Source organism: Agelaius phoeniceus, chromosome 1, assembly GCF_051311805.1.
Source record: "Agelaius phoeniceus isolate bAgePho1 chromosome 1, bAgePho1.hap1, whole genome shotgun sequence".
NCBI classification, from domain to species: domain Eukaryota; kingdom Metazoa; phylum Chordata; class Aves; order Passeriformes; family Icteridae; genus Agelaius; species Agelaius phoeniceus.
Genome location: NC_135265.1, coordinates 50,354,039 through 50,369,630, shown reverse-complemented (window position 1 = coordinate 50,369,630; position 15,592 = coordinate 50,354,039). Strand labels below are relative to the sequence as shown.

At 40.5% G+C, this 15,592-nt stretch overlaps 1 protein-coding gene across 21 annotated transcripts in view; it reads right to left on the bottom strand.

Annotated features, from left to right (window-relative positions):
* Positions 1-15,592, bottom strand: part of CLASP2 (cytoplasmic linker associated protein 2) — a 147,491-nt gene that overhangs the window by 119,004 nt on the left and 12,895 nt on the right. For 19 of the 21 annotated variants that reach the window (XM_077178636.1, XM_054649938.2, XM_077178644.1 and 16 more), the window contains exon 3: positions 2,754-2,857. In XM_077178636.1, coding sequence (XP_077034751.1) covers positions 2,754-2,857 — 104 coding nt within the window. Of the gene's footprint in view, positions 1-27; positions 72-91; positions 277-2,753; positions 2,858-15,592 lie in introns of those variants that run through there. The other 2 variants (XM_077178687.1, XM_077178725.1) reach the window with 2 other exon arrangements.

Here is a 15,592-nt window from a genome sequence, read left to right as displayed (position 1 = left end):
CCCCGGGCTCGCTGAACCCTCGCTCACCTCCTTGCGCACTCGTTTTCCTCTGCCCGCCCTGGCTCTCTGCCTGCTGCCTTTATCCCCTCACCTTTCCATCTCCTTGCCGTGCTCTAGCCGTGTATCAGGGTGTTGGAAGCACAAAGGTGGAGCAGAGGAGCTGGGGGATTCTCCCTGGGAGCAGATGCACGGGCTCAGCCTGCAGCTCGCCCCAGCTGCAGCGCTGCCATTGCAGCCCGGCCAGCATCCGGGCAGCGTTGCCTAGCGATGGATGGCTGCACACTGCCAGGAGCTGCACACTTTGCAGCCCAGGCACCTCCCTCCCGCCAACTGCACCCCGGAGTGCTGCAACTGCAACCTATAATGACGCCACACAAAGCTGCTAAAATGTATTACATACTAATTATTGCAATCGGCTTTCTGGAAAAAAAAAAAAATAAAGCCTTCCCAAACAGCTGTTGATCAACAGAAACAGAGCATAAGAGCAGGGAATATGCACCCTCTTTATTAATGAGGTAGCACGCTTCAGAGCAGACATAAAATTTTCCAATTAGTGCCCTGCTTGATAATTTTGTCCCATCTGGGTTTTTTGTTTGTTTGTTTTATACTTCATTGCATTTAGAGAAAACAAACCTTAGATGAGCAGGATATGGCTTGCCAAAACTGCATAGCTTAAAAACAAAGAACAGGATTTTATGGAAGAAAACATCCTTCCAATTAACCCACTGTCACGGACAAACGTGGGAAAAAGGAAATCTCATTGCTGGATGTATAAAAATACAGGTAGAGAGGGAACTTCAGACTACTGAAATAAAGCAGACAAAAGAGAAATTTTGTCTTTCACTGAATTATTCCTTAAGAACTAAATTTTTTTCAGCACAGATATTCAAATGGCTGCTTAGAAATTTTAACTCTTGCAAGTTCCTAGCAAGAGTTGATGTAAACCTCTCTTTGCCCCTTTCATGCACATTTATACCACCTATATTTTTATGCCTTCCTGCCCATAAACAGCTACGTCTATTTCTTGCTCATAAACTAAATAAAAAAACCCCAAGCATCTAAAACAAGTAAAGGGATTTAACGGCAGGACAAATTAAATATTATTCAACAACATTCTAGAAGAGGCAAGTTGACTAGAAAGTCATTTACAGGACTTATCTTCAAACAATTATTCCATTCAGCTCTTCTAAAGGGATACTTCACTACAGCAGAGAGCCTAAAGCTCTGTATTTCAGTGTTGGAAGCACAGGAAAGACTCTGCTGTTTTGGTCCCTGCTGCGAGGATGATTGATGCTTTTCATCCAAAGTTGTAATGACCCATAAGCTCTCCTGAGAGCAGACAACCACAGTGAGGCTTCTCCCACCCTGGGGGAGCTACCAGGAGAGCCAGACCTTGTCTTAAACACACATGCTCTTCCTTGGACCCTACAAACCTCATATGCATTCTGACACAGCATCATCTTCACAGGGGATGGAAACTTCCTTCCATCACCTCTATGTACAGCCTAACAACTCTGCACAAAGATGGACCAACAATGTACAACTTTCCTGACAAGGGTTTAGCACAAAGCAACTACCATCAATTTCTTTATCAGCAACTGAAGGTATCTCCAAGGTGCTCTGCTGTGCACTTGTCCAAATGCTCTGCTGTGGAGGTGCTGGTCTGTATGCCCGGTATTTGGGAGCATTTTGGGCACAGTAACATGTCATTTATGAACTGCTGGCACTTTGACACAAAAAAATACTGCCAGGTCTTTTGGTCAATGAATATGACTGACACTGCAGCTTGTGAATAGATAAAGGAAGGCCTTTGTGGATGATATTACTAGACCCTAATGCCTAAATCCCAACCAGACCTGTAGCCAAAGGGAGATAAACATGTTCTGTAATAGCCTAGCATGCTACACGTTTTAACCGACAAACAAAGCAACTGACAATAATTTTCTCACTCCAGATAAAGTCCACAACATCTTATTCACTGCATACAAACATTCAAACTTGAATCTTTGAATAGACAAAGCCAGGAATTAGCACATACAAAAACCCTTTTTTTTCCCTATTGACCACTAGAATTAGAACTCAGAGTTTCCTCAGGAATTAAAAACTCAAATAGTAAGTTCTTATTCACATCCAGGGTCTCACATCACTATTCAAGAATATAATCTTGTTAAACAATCCTCCATTTTTCAGACTTGCAGAGTCAAGATATAAGATTAAGCACTCAGAAGCCACATAATGCTTAGAACTGAAGGTTGAGTTAAGCAACCCTCCTTACAACCAAAAATGACAAGCCAAAGGGCAACTTATCCCCACCTCAGTTTATCCATGGTTCACAGAGCATCATTGTCATACAGCTAGAAGGCCAGGTTCTCTTAAATTAGAAAATGTGCACCTTAACTGTAGGACTAGTCCTTCATGTTCAAGTACAAATCTAATTTTAAATAAATTTGGAGCTATTTAAACTTGTTTATTCCCACTGTCCAAACCCAGAAAATCCTTTAATTAACAAAGCCCTGTCACATGCCATAAAAACATCTACTCAGAATTAAGCTATGATGTGCAAAATATGCAGAATCACATCATGCCAAGATTTTTATCTTTAGCTGAACAATACATCAGTGTCAATCCATTAAGAGTATCTTTAACATTTACACCATTAACAGTGGCAATAACATTGTGACATGTTCAGAGTTCATACAAAAGTCATAAGCTCACTGGAGGCTTCCATCTGAATCTGCATTAAGCAATCATACCATGGGTGGTGCTGCTTCACTCATCAGTTTCAATATAAGATTCTGTGCTTGCTCTCGAACTTGGTCTTTGGCATCTCCCATACGATCTATCAAAGCCAGGAGAACTACAGAAAGACAGGGAAAAAAAGAGAAAATAAAAAAATATTAAACACCCAATGGAGATTTTCTAATGCTTAAAGGTATTTTTTTGAAACAGATGTAATATACATGTCATTCAAAAATAAAAGATGAGTTTAAGTAGGCCACAATATTTTAAAGCCTCAAGTGCATTTCTCAGTATTTTATAAGACTAACAACAAATGCATAAGACTGAAATGGAAGAAAATAGTAACTTTCAACAGGTTAAAAAGAAACCAAGTCTCCCATCTTCAAAACTGTGTGAATGACTTGCATTTCATCTTCAAAAGTGTTCCAGTTAGCTTCAGAATGTCTGGCTTTTCTAAAAAATAATGCTAGGCATGGTGAGTGGCAAACAATTGGAATAGAAGTATACAACTATTTTAAAATCAGTGTGACTTTACTGTTTATTTTAAGAAAATCGAAAGTTCTAAATCCCTTTATTCACACAGTGTATCTTCAGGAAATCCAGCCTTACTTCAGTACAAGCAGTTAAAAATTGCTCTGTTAAAACAAGCATCCTCAAACAATATTTAAGGAAAATTGCACGACAGCTGATGATTTCACACCCTAAAAATAAGTAAAAATCAAAATCAAGGGACTTGCCAATTCTTTTTGTTTGCTTTTCCAGACAGAAGTTTATAATTAGATAAATCAGATAAATTAATGCTATGACATTAGGAAAGATATCCCAATGAACACATAGCTAGCTCCATGCTGTGCAAGACACGCTGCTGTACTGGTTCCCAATCCTCCATCTGTGACCAACCCTTTGTGAGATTCTTCCCCCCAGTGCTTTCAGTACCACTTCTTCTAAATGAGGGGTGATGATACCGAGTGTGCTGCTTTCCTTCAGGAAGCACAACTGATGGAGTTGGTGGAATTGGTGGAGCTGTCATCCCTCACAGGACAGTGATGTAAGGTACTCCAAGTAAAAAAAAAAAGAACATCTTCACAGCTAAATAACTTTTTGCTACATTTGGTACATCACTGAACACCTGAGAATATTTTGCAGTTACTGCCTGACCTCAACAGACTGCTAAAGAATTTCTACTCACTAAACAAATAACTGTATTTGGCTATTGTTTGAAAGGCAGATCTGAAGTAATTTTACCAGTACTTAATCATATTATAGTAATAAGCAAACAATAGATTTGCCAGCAAAATAAAGGGAAGAGAGTCATACATTCTGAGGAGGTTCCCAGAGTCCCCTGTTCCTACATCAAAACAGCAGCCACGATTATTTCTGACAAATACACTGCTGAAGTTGGAATTTCCCCCCCCTGCGATACCTGAAGGCTTTCTTAGTGTCCTAATCTGAGTATTTAATTCTACTGGTTCTGGATAGTCCACTGACATCTTCAGCCACCATTACTAAGGTTTTGTGCTTTTCATCTATCTTCTCTACCCTTCCTCCTCTGAAGAAATTAGTACAGCTACTTTTGTTTTACAGTTTGAAAAGAAAAGTTTGGGGGTTTTTTGTTTGGGTTGGATTGTCATTGTTTTGATAGTGTGAGACTTTGTCTTTATGGTTTGGGCTTTTAAGGAGTGTTTCTGTTTTGTTTGGTGGTTGGGTTTGGTTTTGGGGTTTTTTCCCATTTTGTGAACAGAGAAAAAAGTCGAGACCTTAAGAAGTTATTTTTGGGAGTACACAGCTGACCACTCCCATGAACTTCCAATCACTCATATTACACATCACTGATTACATTTTCCTTGCCAACAGTACTTTCTGTGTCCATTTCCAACACTTCTGAACTGACCCTGTCCCCATTCCTTACAGTACTAGTGATGTCTCTACACTGACCTGACTGCTGGGCAGCTGAAGGCAATTCTGGCTTTACAGAGAAGGAAACAAACACAGCCAGTGCCAGTTCTGCGGGAACACGGCTCCTTTGTGACTAATTAGCACTCTGAGTCATTTGATGGAGCTGCAGATACCAGGGCTCTGCTCAAATCACCAAGACAAGCACAGAGAACAGCTAGGAGAAGCTGCTGAACAGAGATGAGGTCACTGAGTTAAACTAAGCCATGACACAGCCCCCAGATTTCAGTGTGTGCAGCTACTGAACACAGCAGCCTTTGCCACTCCTGGAGCTCTGACAGAGGGACAACACGCTGTGGGAGCTTTTAAAGGGCCCCAATGGCTGCAGGCTTGGCTTTTTTCCCCTAAAAGCTCAAGTTTCTGTAAGACCCCTGTCATGGTTTGACACTGGCACAATGCCAGTGCCCCCATGAAAATACCTTCTCCCTGGTTTCTGCTGTGAGATGTGACCAGGAATAAGCAAAGCAGGCTCCTACTTAGGGAAAAAAGAAAACAAAACTTTATTAACTACACTACAACTACAAAGAAAAAGGAACACACATACACAGGGAAAATGAAAACTTCACAAATGCATTTCCTCCTCCCCCCACCAAATTTCCAACTCAATACATTTGTTCCTCAAATCACCAACTCTCAGTCCTGCACCACCCTTCAAACAATCAATCCTCAGTTCATCAAGAGGAGAGGAGTCCTTCTTGTGCCATGGGCTTCCCCTGGAAACACAGTCGAAGCCTCGTGTGTTTCTGTGTCACTCGTGGCACCGCCCGGAGTACATCTGCCGTCGTGACTTCTTCCTTTTCATGTCCAGTGCTCTCACCACTGAACACGGACCAGAACTGCTTCTAGGGTTGTCTTTTAAGGATGCTCTGTCCCGATCCAAAAAAGGCACAGTCTCTCCTTTGGGACACCTGTCCCCACAATCTCTCCTTTGGGACACCTGTCCCCCCCATATTTTTTTCACCCCCTGGGGCCGAGGGGCATCAACACTGAACCCTCTTGGCTCTGAGGCCATTGCCTCCCCCTAGAATGCAGTCTCTGTATCACAAGGAACATGGGTCTGTCCATGGCTATACAAAAAGAGTCCAGCAAAAGCTACTCCATCATCTCTTCCCACTAGGATTCTTCTCTACTCTTCTACTATCTCTCGCTTGCCCAGACCTCTCTCACACTGGCCCATTTTCTTCCTCATCTTCCACTCTATCTTCTAGGAGAGGTCAATGTTCTGTAAAGTTCTCATTTTCCAAAAAGGGGTTAAAAGCTCCTACAAGTGGCCGGCTGAACCCCCCCCTCTTCTCCGTCCCAGCCGTGCTGCCGGCACAGACCCATGTTTATCAAGCTTCAAGGTCACAGTCTCAGGCAGCGGCTCTTTCTCTCTCTCTCTCTCTCTGTCTCTCAGGGGGGGCACCCGATGCCTCCCGGTGTCTCTCTCTCTCTTTCTCTCTTCCACCCTTCCACCCCGGGGCTCAGGCCTACCTCTCTCGGCCACATGGCTTTCCCCTCCCCCTGCCCAGCCAGCAGCTGGGCCGGGGCAGAGACCCGAACTCTTTCCCGCCAGAAACCCAAGAGGACCCTCCCAGGGGAGAGCTCTGCTTTTAACCCCGTGTTCTCAGAGGCGTGTCCATGTCCCAATGGCCAGGTTAAATGCCAATATTAAAGTCTGAATATCCATTGGCCAAAAACACAGCATCCCGAAAAAACACATTTCCTGTCAAACCACCACAACCCCTTAAAAGGCATGATACATTCTATTTGCACAAGACAAAAGAAATTACGCTGTTGAATGCTGGCAACCACCAGCTGGTTTCCAGTGTGGCTGTTCATCTTCTCTGTCAGAATAAGCTCCAACAGGAAATCATTGGAAGTTGGGTTTCCTATTGATCAAGTTTCAAAACAGAACATCATTTTGGCTGCTACTTTTCCTTTAAGATGTACAAGCTTTCTCACCAGCATTACTGAATTAGTGTCTCTCATTATACTGCAATGCAAATAAATGCATTTGGTTTTTCCTGGCATGAGTCTGCAAACTCAACAATCTGAAACAGATGTCAGAATTAAAAGAAGGGTGACAAAGAAGAAGTAGGACCATACATGAAGACTGTATTCAATATGGCAGCCTCCTAACAAATTACTCAATGAGGTGTATAATTTGTCACATGCAGTCTGGACTGAACAATCCTACTGCTTTATATTAACCTTATCCATCTTTTATCTTCTGTTGCCTAGATTCTTAAATTATTTCAAATGGATTTTAGAAAACCTAATAACATAAGACATCTTTCTATTATTTATTTCTGCTCATATGCAGAAAAAAACTACAGTAAATTTAGGAGACTGATTCCTTTTGTAGCTGTTGTTTATTTTTTGTGAAGCACTATTTCATTCAACTTGCCTTTTCGCCACATTTTAGCATGTTGTCAAAGTTTCTTACCACTTCCAGCCACTCCTGAGGTTTTCCTGTTAAGATTTCTACATTGCAGAAATCTCATTCTCCCAAGGATTTCCTGCTAAGATTTCTACATCACAATTTTACAGGTTTTGATTACTGAACAAAACCTAAAAGTGTTAGCAAAATACTCCACAGCAGACATAAATTCTACCAGATCTACCTCAAACTGACCAGCTATTTCATAGTCATAGTCACTCTGAGTTGGAAGGGATCCATCAGGATCGAGTCTGACTCCTGGCCCTGCACAGGACACCCCAAGAGTTGCACCATGAGCCTCAGTTCATTGTCCAAACACTCTGTGGTGGTCACAGCACCAAGCTCTGTCACGCTTGGTGCTCTGACCACTTCCCTGGAGAGCCTGTTCCTCTGGGAAAAGAACCTTTTAATGATATCCAAATTTAACTGCTCCTAGCTCAATTTCAGGCCATTCCCTCAGGTCCTGTTGCTGTTCAGCACAAAGCAGAGACCAGTGCCCTCCCCTCCTCTTCAGTTGCAGACTGCCATGAGGTGTCTCCTCAGTCTCCTCCAGGCTGAACAGACCAAGTGACCTCAGTGACTCCTCACACAGCTTCCCCTCCAGACCCTTCACCATCCTTGTTGGCCTCCTCTGGACACTCTCTAATGATTTAATGTCTTTATGTTCTGGTGCCCCAAACTGCGCTCAGCACTTGAGGTGAGGCCACTCCAGGGTAGAGCAGAGCAGGACAATCATCCCCTTTAACTGGCTGACAATGCTTGTGCATTTACATCTGAGCTGCTATTTATGCCTTTTTCCTTTCTATTATATCCATACCAGAGCTTATTATACCATCAATTTCTTTTTCCTTTGCCTTCCTTCTCTTATCTCAGTAAATTGGAATAAATTTTCCTTTATCCAAATTCATCAAATAATTTTATCACCACTAGCTGGGACAGTAGATGCGTGAGTAAAGGCCAAAACCAGCCTTCAGAGTCAGAGAGCGGCCTGAGAGATTAAATATTTATTTCCTCTACTAGGATTGAAAATAAGACAAGTAAATTGCAGAAATTGCCTAGAACAACCATGTATTTTTAAAAACCTGAGCAGTTTAACTATATGACCCCTGCAGCAAAGAATGCCATAGGTAGCACAAACAATTTCCCTCTGTTAAACTTTCATAAGAGTTCCTTCTGGAGCTTTTCAGTTTGTATTGTTGCTTTTTCTTCTCCTCTGACCACTTACAGCTGCTGCTCTTTTTACACCTGTGGTCATTTTAAGTCTCAGGTCTACCTATTTCTATGATAGGTATTTAGATAGTCCATTACTACAGGCTTAGAAAAAAGCATTAAGCAAAAAGGAATCTTTATTGAGGAAATGTTATCAATGTTGGCAAAAATTCTGTTACTAAAAAGAAATGTCTTTGAGGACAGAAAGAGATTAAACCTAGGCAGCAATATCTTCTTCGTTTCCTGAGAAACCTTGCCAGCTCAGGCAGCAGCAGTGAACAGCTGTCATTAAAAAGGAGGGAGGGAAAGAGCTGCCCCTGCAATTAGGGCAGTCTCTGTTCTGGGCAGGATGCACAGGAGAGAAAAGGATCCCACAGAGCCAGCCACAGGGCCAGCCTGACAGATCCATGTGCTCAAGGGGCTACTTCTAAGCAAAGAATCATAAGCAGGCTCTCATAGAGGGCCTCAGTGCTCCCCTCCTCAACATAAAGTCCTGGCCAGTTTAATCAACAGCAATTTCAGACACTAATGTGCTTCTTGGGGTCTCTCCAGGAGCTAATTAAAAAAAGCATTAGTGGGATTAATGACAAATACTGTTCATCATCAGTAGCAGAGAGGAAGAAACAAAAGCTTTTTTTATATGATCTATCCAAGTGCCTATCAAGGTGTCAGTCTCAGGAACATGAGAATAGTCTTAACGGCCAAAGAGTTTCAAGAGGTGTATTAAACCTGAAAGAAAAGTAGAAGATTGAGAACAAATATTCATGGCATCTTCTGAAATTTTTAAGCTCTAAGCTAGGCTTTTTACATAACTAGAATTAATTAGAATCAAGCTGAAAGCAAAGAAGGCTAGGATTTCTCTACACTGAGCTAAAAGCACTGCATTTCTAGGTGTCATACACTGAAATGCCCATGGACAGCAAGCAGAAGGTATTTTAAATCACAGCCTACCACTCAGGCATGGATCATTTCAGGTAAAATGAATTCCCACTACTAATAAACTCCAGCACTAGCTAGCCAGGACCAAAAAAAACCCCCAAAAAAACCAAAACGCCTGCATAGATTTTTACTTTCTTCTTTTTTAACTGAAACCTCAGAAAATCTAATCACAAAGATGAAAAAAGTTATGGCTTTAATCAGTTATGTCCTTCAGCTGTGACCATTAACTAAAGAGGAAATAAAAAAAAATTTAAGGATTTTCTGAGGTGCTGTAGGAAGTTAGTATTTTTTTACGTTTAAAAATACAAAAGCAGCTATTATGGAGAAAAAAAATACAAATAATGGGCTATCTGCTAAATGCCTTTTCCAAAAAAGAAAAAAAAAATGAAACAGTCCGCATTTTATTGTTTTCTTTTATTTAAGATAATCCTACAACAATCCAACACAGCTTTTCCTGAGGTCAGTAAGTTATAAAAGGAAAAGGCAATATCAGACAAAACACCTGACTTGCATTTAGATGCAACAAGGCATCCTTGAGACAAGACATCTTTTATATAAATAGAAAAGCCTGCTTTACTTTATCTGAACAACTCAGTTTCTTGAGTTATTTAATTTCCAAGTTTTCTCTAACAGCATAGCTGGGCCATTTTTTAAGCTAAGACACGGAACAGATAATTTTGAAGGTCCCTTCCAACCTAATTATTCCAAGTTTTATGTGTAGTTGTTCTGCAAGCATTTTTAATCTTGAATCCTCAGCAGAACGTGCCTTTAGTCTCAACATTTCAATTAAATTAATAAAAATGAAAAATAAGAATAAAATTAAGTCAGGCACTAACACCTGAAGATCCAGCATTTTTTTGCATGTCATATATCCATGGTAGCTCATCCTAATACAGTTCTTGGTCTTCATGGATTTCATGGATTTTCAAAGCATTTCTCCATACCACATTAAAACCACTTATTAGAGAGTCACAGCTTGAATAAACTGCACACTTGAGTCTTTTCCACCCAAACATTCAACCATTAAGTAAGAGAAAAAGCAAAAACTTACAATTTGGGTGTCACTTACTAAACACTGATTTTCTCAAACAAGTATTTCCAAATTCTTGGACTAACTGCTTTCAATCCAAATTCACTCAAAAAGTTAAGGCATGTTGCAAGCCCTTACAACTGCTTTAAAATCAGGTAACACAGAACCATTTAAGTCAGAAAAGCTCTTTTAAGATCATCATAGCCAACCACTAACCCAACACTGTCAAGGCCACCACTGAACCTTGTCCCTCAGTGTCACATCTACAGGAGACTTTCAAATACCTCCAGGGGTGGTGACTCACCTCTTCCCTGGCCAGTAACAGTGCTTGACAACATTTTTCCTCATATCCTATCTAAATCTCCCCTGGCACAACTTGAGGCCATTTCCTTTTGTCCTATCACTTGTCTCTTGGGTGAAGAGACCGACCTCCACCTTGCTACAACCTCCTTGCAGGTAGTTACAGAGAGCAATAAGGTCACCCCTGAGCCTCCTTTTCTCCAGGCTACAGAATCCACAGCTGCTCCTCATCAGCCCCTTCCCCAGCTTTGCTGCCCTTCTCTGGACATGCTCCAGCCCCTCAATGTCCTTCTAGCAGCGAGGAGCCCAAAACTGGACACAGGATTCGAGGTGTGGCCTCACCAGTGCCATGTACAGGGGACAATCACTGCCCTGCTCCTGCTGCTCACACTACTCCTGATACAGGCCAGGACACCACTTAACTTCCAGGCCACCTGGGCACACACTGGCTCATGTTCAGCCACTGTCAACCAACACTCCCAGGTGCTCTTCCTGCAGCTCTGCCTGGGCTTGTTGTGACCCAAGTGCAGGACTTGGCATTTGGCCTTGCTGACCCTCAAACCAATGGCCTCAACCTGCTGCTCCAGCCTGTCCTGACCCCTCTGCAGAGCCCTCCTACCCTCCTGCAGATCAACACTCCTGCCCAGCTTGGTCTGATCTTTTAACTGTCTGAGTGTGCCTTTCATTCCCTTGTCCAGATAATGGATAAAAATATTAAACAGAACCAGCCCCAGTGCTGAGTCCTAGGGAAAACACTTGCCACCAGTCACCAACTGGATTTAACTCCACTGACCATCAACCTCTGGGCTCAGCCAGCCAGCCAGTTTTTAAGCCACTGAAGAGTGCACCCATCCAGGACATGAGCAGCCACACTTGCAGGCTTCATTGTTACAATAAATTTGATGGAGAGTTTCGATTAGTCTGAGGACACTAATTTAAACACTAAACTAATTTAAACTCTTCCAACACTTCTAGAAACTACCTGGTAAAAAATTTAAACACTTAAAATTTGTTTCACATGTTAATATATGGCACTACAACTATCTTCCAAAACTATTTTTGCCCAGTGGTTTCTTTTCATAGTAAGATAAATTTGAAACTACTATTAAACATATAAACACATTTACATAAGGAGTTGTTGTGTGTAAAATGTGTATCCCTATTGAGACTTATACATACAGGTACATACACAAATATAATCTGTGTCGTCATTTTAACTGTCAATTACATTTCCTTTAATTTTCAGGTAAGTACAATATTTTGCAACATTTTGTAGGGTTGTATGTAAAAGCTAGTGACAATACAGTTATGTAAAAGACAAATGGACAGTTCAATATATGCAGAAAAATATGTCATGGTTTAATACTGCACTGTAAAACTGAAACAAATTCTGTTTCCTTTACTGTATTATTTTAATTATTTTAGTAATACCTTTACTATATTCTTTCTTTTCCTTTTGACAATAAGGAGAAGGCCAAGTCATATTCACTTGTTTTAGACTACAAAACTAAAAGTCTGAGCAGACACTTTTCCCAGAAATCCTATCATCAGACACATATGCCCATAATTCTAATTGTCTCTTTTATTTTGGATATATACAATTATTTTAATAATTATGTGATCACCTGGGAAAAGAGACTGTGATATAGTAATTATGTACTCTTATGTAAAATCTCTTTTAATCACAGAACAAGCAGTAGTTTTAAATACCAAAAGATGTAACACTCAAACACTGCTTTATTTTTCCCAGAATACAAACACAGTCTTATGAAAGAACACATATCCTGGTATTTATTGCTTTCAAAGTATTTTCAAAGATTTTAAGTGGAAGTACTAAAAGAAAGATTCCAAATTTGTGTGTCTAGACTCCCAGAACACTGATGCCAGCTGCAGAGCACGCTCAATGTTGTTAATCATAAGAGGGTAACACCTTATAAGAAATTTAGTGCAACGTTGGACGGTTGCCTAGGAAACTGAATTAAGTCTCTTATCAGGCATTATTCTTCAATACATGCTCTTTGGAATACTGGAAGGTATCTGCTCTACCACTTTTGTATTGGTTTTGCCCAAATGTAAATATATGTAGGTTGAAAAGACTGAAGTAATAGTAAAGCATTCATGTTTTTCACTTCATAGCAGAAGCCTGTAATGTTTAAGGGGGTGAATATTCAGTGACATTAGCTGTCCTCTGCACTTAAGGAAATCCACCCCCATCAAAACAGAACAGGAAATTAAATTGGGATGGGGTGGGAAAAGGTCGAATACGTTGTCCCATATTGCAGTTGGATAATGTGTTATTATACTTCCATCATTAACTGAGATCTGAATCACAAATAAAACCATCTCAGGGTCACCAAAATAAAACACTGTTTATTAAAAGAAAAATACATTTAAGGTTGCAGGTATGTTATAAGTGAAAACAGCCGTAAAATTGAAGCTTTACATAGAAAAGAGGCTGCATTGTATTTTAAAAAAAGCAGAGAACAAAGCAGGTAGGTATTTTACATCTATCCTGCTTTGCTGTAGTTATGGTGGAATCCCTATTTTTTTTGAGAATGGAAGTACCTACAATAGCTTACTGCAATAAATGAGAAGTTAACTATAGTTTGAATATTTCAAAGTAATAATTGAATTCCCTGGAAAAATTCTGTTATGTTTGCAAAAAGTAATACATTTACATTTATTTGACCAAAATAGAGAAAGTAAAAGCCTACCCTACAAATTACTATTAAGATGGTCTGTGGGACCTGAAGAACTTGCTGCTTAGCTGAACTACTTTGCTTACAAATTTCCCAACATTTTCAAGCTTAATTCCATGATTTTTGTGTTCTCCTCATATCACCTGAATGCACTGCACATCCACAATACACAATTATTTACCTCACTAACAATGTTCAGATCAAAGAATCACTTAACTGGACATAACCAAGCTTAAAAAAAAAAAGAAAAACCAACAAAAACCCCCCTAAAATGGCAGTTTGCATAGAATACTTGCTTCTTGTCAAATGCATAACTGTGGATATGGATTGTATGAGGTTCAACAAGGCCAAATACTAAGTGCCCTATTTGGGTCACAACTACGCACTGTAGTGCTACAAGCTGGAGAAGTGTCTGGGAAGTCAAATGAAAAGAATGAAGTGGTACCTCACAGGGCTGTAAGAGCTCTCTGCAAACTCTCTCTGTGCAGAAGGTAACTCAGCTAACAGAGTGCAGTTGGACTTTCACACAGCTCTCAAGAAGGGGTCTTGCCCTAAGGACAGAGGCATGGAGCAAAGACACTGCCCTGGAGAGCGGGCCCCAAATCCCCCATCACTGCACAGGAAACAGGGTGCTGTAGTAGACAGTCTCATGCATGTATTAGGTCAATTTTCAGGAAGCAGCTATGCAACAGAGGAATCTATAATCAATAACTACAAAAGTAATAGATGACAAATACAAACAAATACAGTTGCACCACTATGAACATATGTCACCTCTCTGGTATGGTGTGACAGATATGGCTTCCTTAACTCAAATGCACCCACAACAGAAAGGCACTGAAAGGGCAAACAGGTGTATACAAGAAACAGCTCCATTGTGTCTTTGAGCTGAGGCAGAGGGAGGGATAGCAGAGGACAGGCATGGAAGAGATCAATAAATAGAAACTGGCAGTCAGGAAGGTACGAAATGTTGGCTCACCTCTCTAACACAAGATCTAGCAAGCACCAAGTTTTTCAGGCAATCAGCCCAAACAAGTTTTGCATACTTAAGTACTTCTACAGAACACTGCAAAACCCAAATGTGGGTCAGAAACTAAACAGAAAAAGCTGTAGGAAAACAAAGTGAAAGGGCAGACACTGAAGATACCATGTGCCTCAGCTGGCCCTAACCTGTAAGACTGCTGACAACTCCTACTGATGAAGGAGTTATCACTGCCTGTTTCGCCTGTCCTTACTTTCTTCTCAGGCATCTGCAAACAAATCACTGTCAAATACAAGTCTTTGGTCTGACTTACTAGAGTCAGATTACATTAGAAGACAAATCTGCAGAGTCAACAGAACATGATTTAAGAAACTCCTGGTTCTTTAAGTTTTTTTGAAGGAAGCGGTTCTCTGCTTCACCAATGTACTTTTAATTATTCTCATAAGCCCTGGACTACAGAAACCCGAGACAGCTACAATAATGTTTTTATATTACTGCTTCACTGACAAAAACTGAATGATATTCCGATCTTGTTATGAAACTTGGAGAGAGAGCTAACAACTGAGGAGAATTCATAACACTCTTTTTAAAAGTAACCTAAAATACTGTTTTCTGCCTTTACTGAGACTAAGATTTCAGTGACTATTAGGTTTGTTTATACAGAAGTTGATCATGAACAACAGTAACTTGCATATTCTAGAAGTCTTGATACTGGAGATGCTCTGAGGATCAGTTTCAGTTGAAAGCACTGCTTCTTAGCTTAACTGAAAAATACTTTGAGAATACACAGCTTCAGATGTTATGTGTGTTCAACGGTCACCCAGTGCCAGTACTCTCTCTCCTCTGCTTTTCAATATAAATACTACTGAAATTTAAATATGCAGTTTGCACATAGTCTCACTCAACTACTGTGACAAGAAAAGCCCAAACCCACAAGAGGATTTTCAAACTATTCTCAGATAGTTCATACTTAAAACAACAGAGAAAAACTGAATAAGCTTCCCAACCATCCTTTAATAATGTGACTGTAATTTTAGGTTTTACAGAGTCTTAAAATAAAAACCAAAACTTAGCCAAACTCTGGAGCAAAACAGTGTTTATAGCTACAAATGGAGACTATTCAAAAATCAATACTGTGCATAGCACAATATGCCTCCAGTTCCCTTACACTGCTCCAATACAAAATTAACCAGCCAAAGAGAAGCTCTCCACAACAAAACAGATTTAAATTCTGTAGCACGCTACTGCAGTAGCTCCACAGAATACTGAAGTAAGCTTTCAATTAATTTAGTTAGCAGCTTGTCATAAATTATACTTTG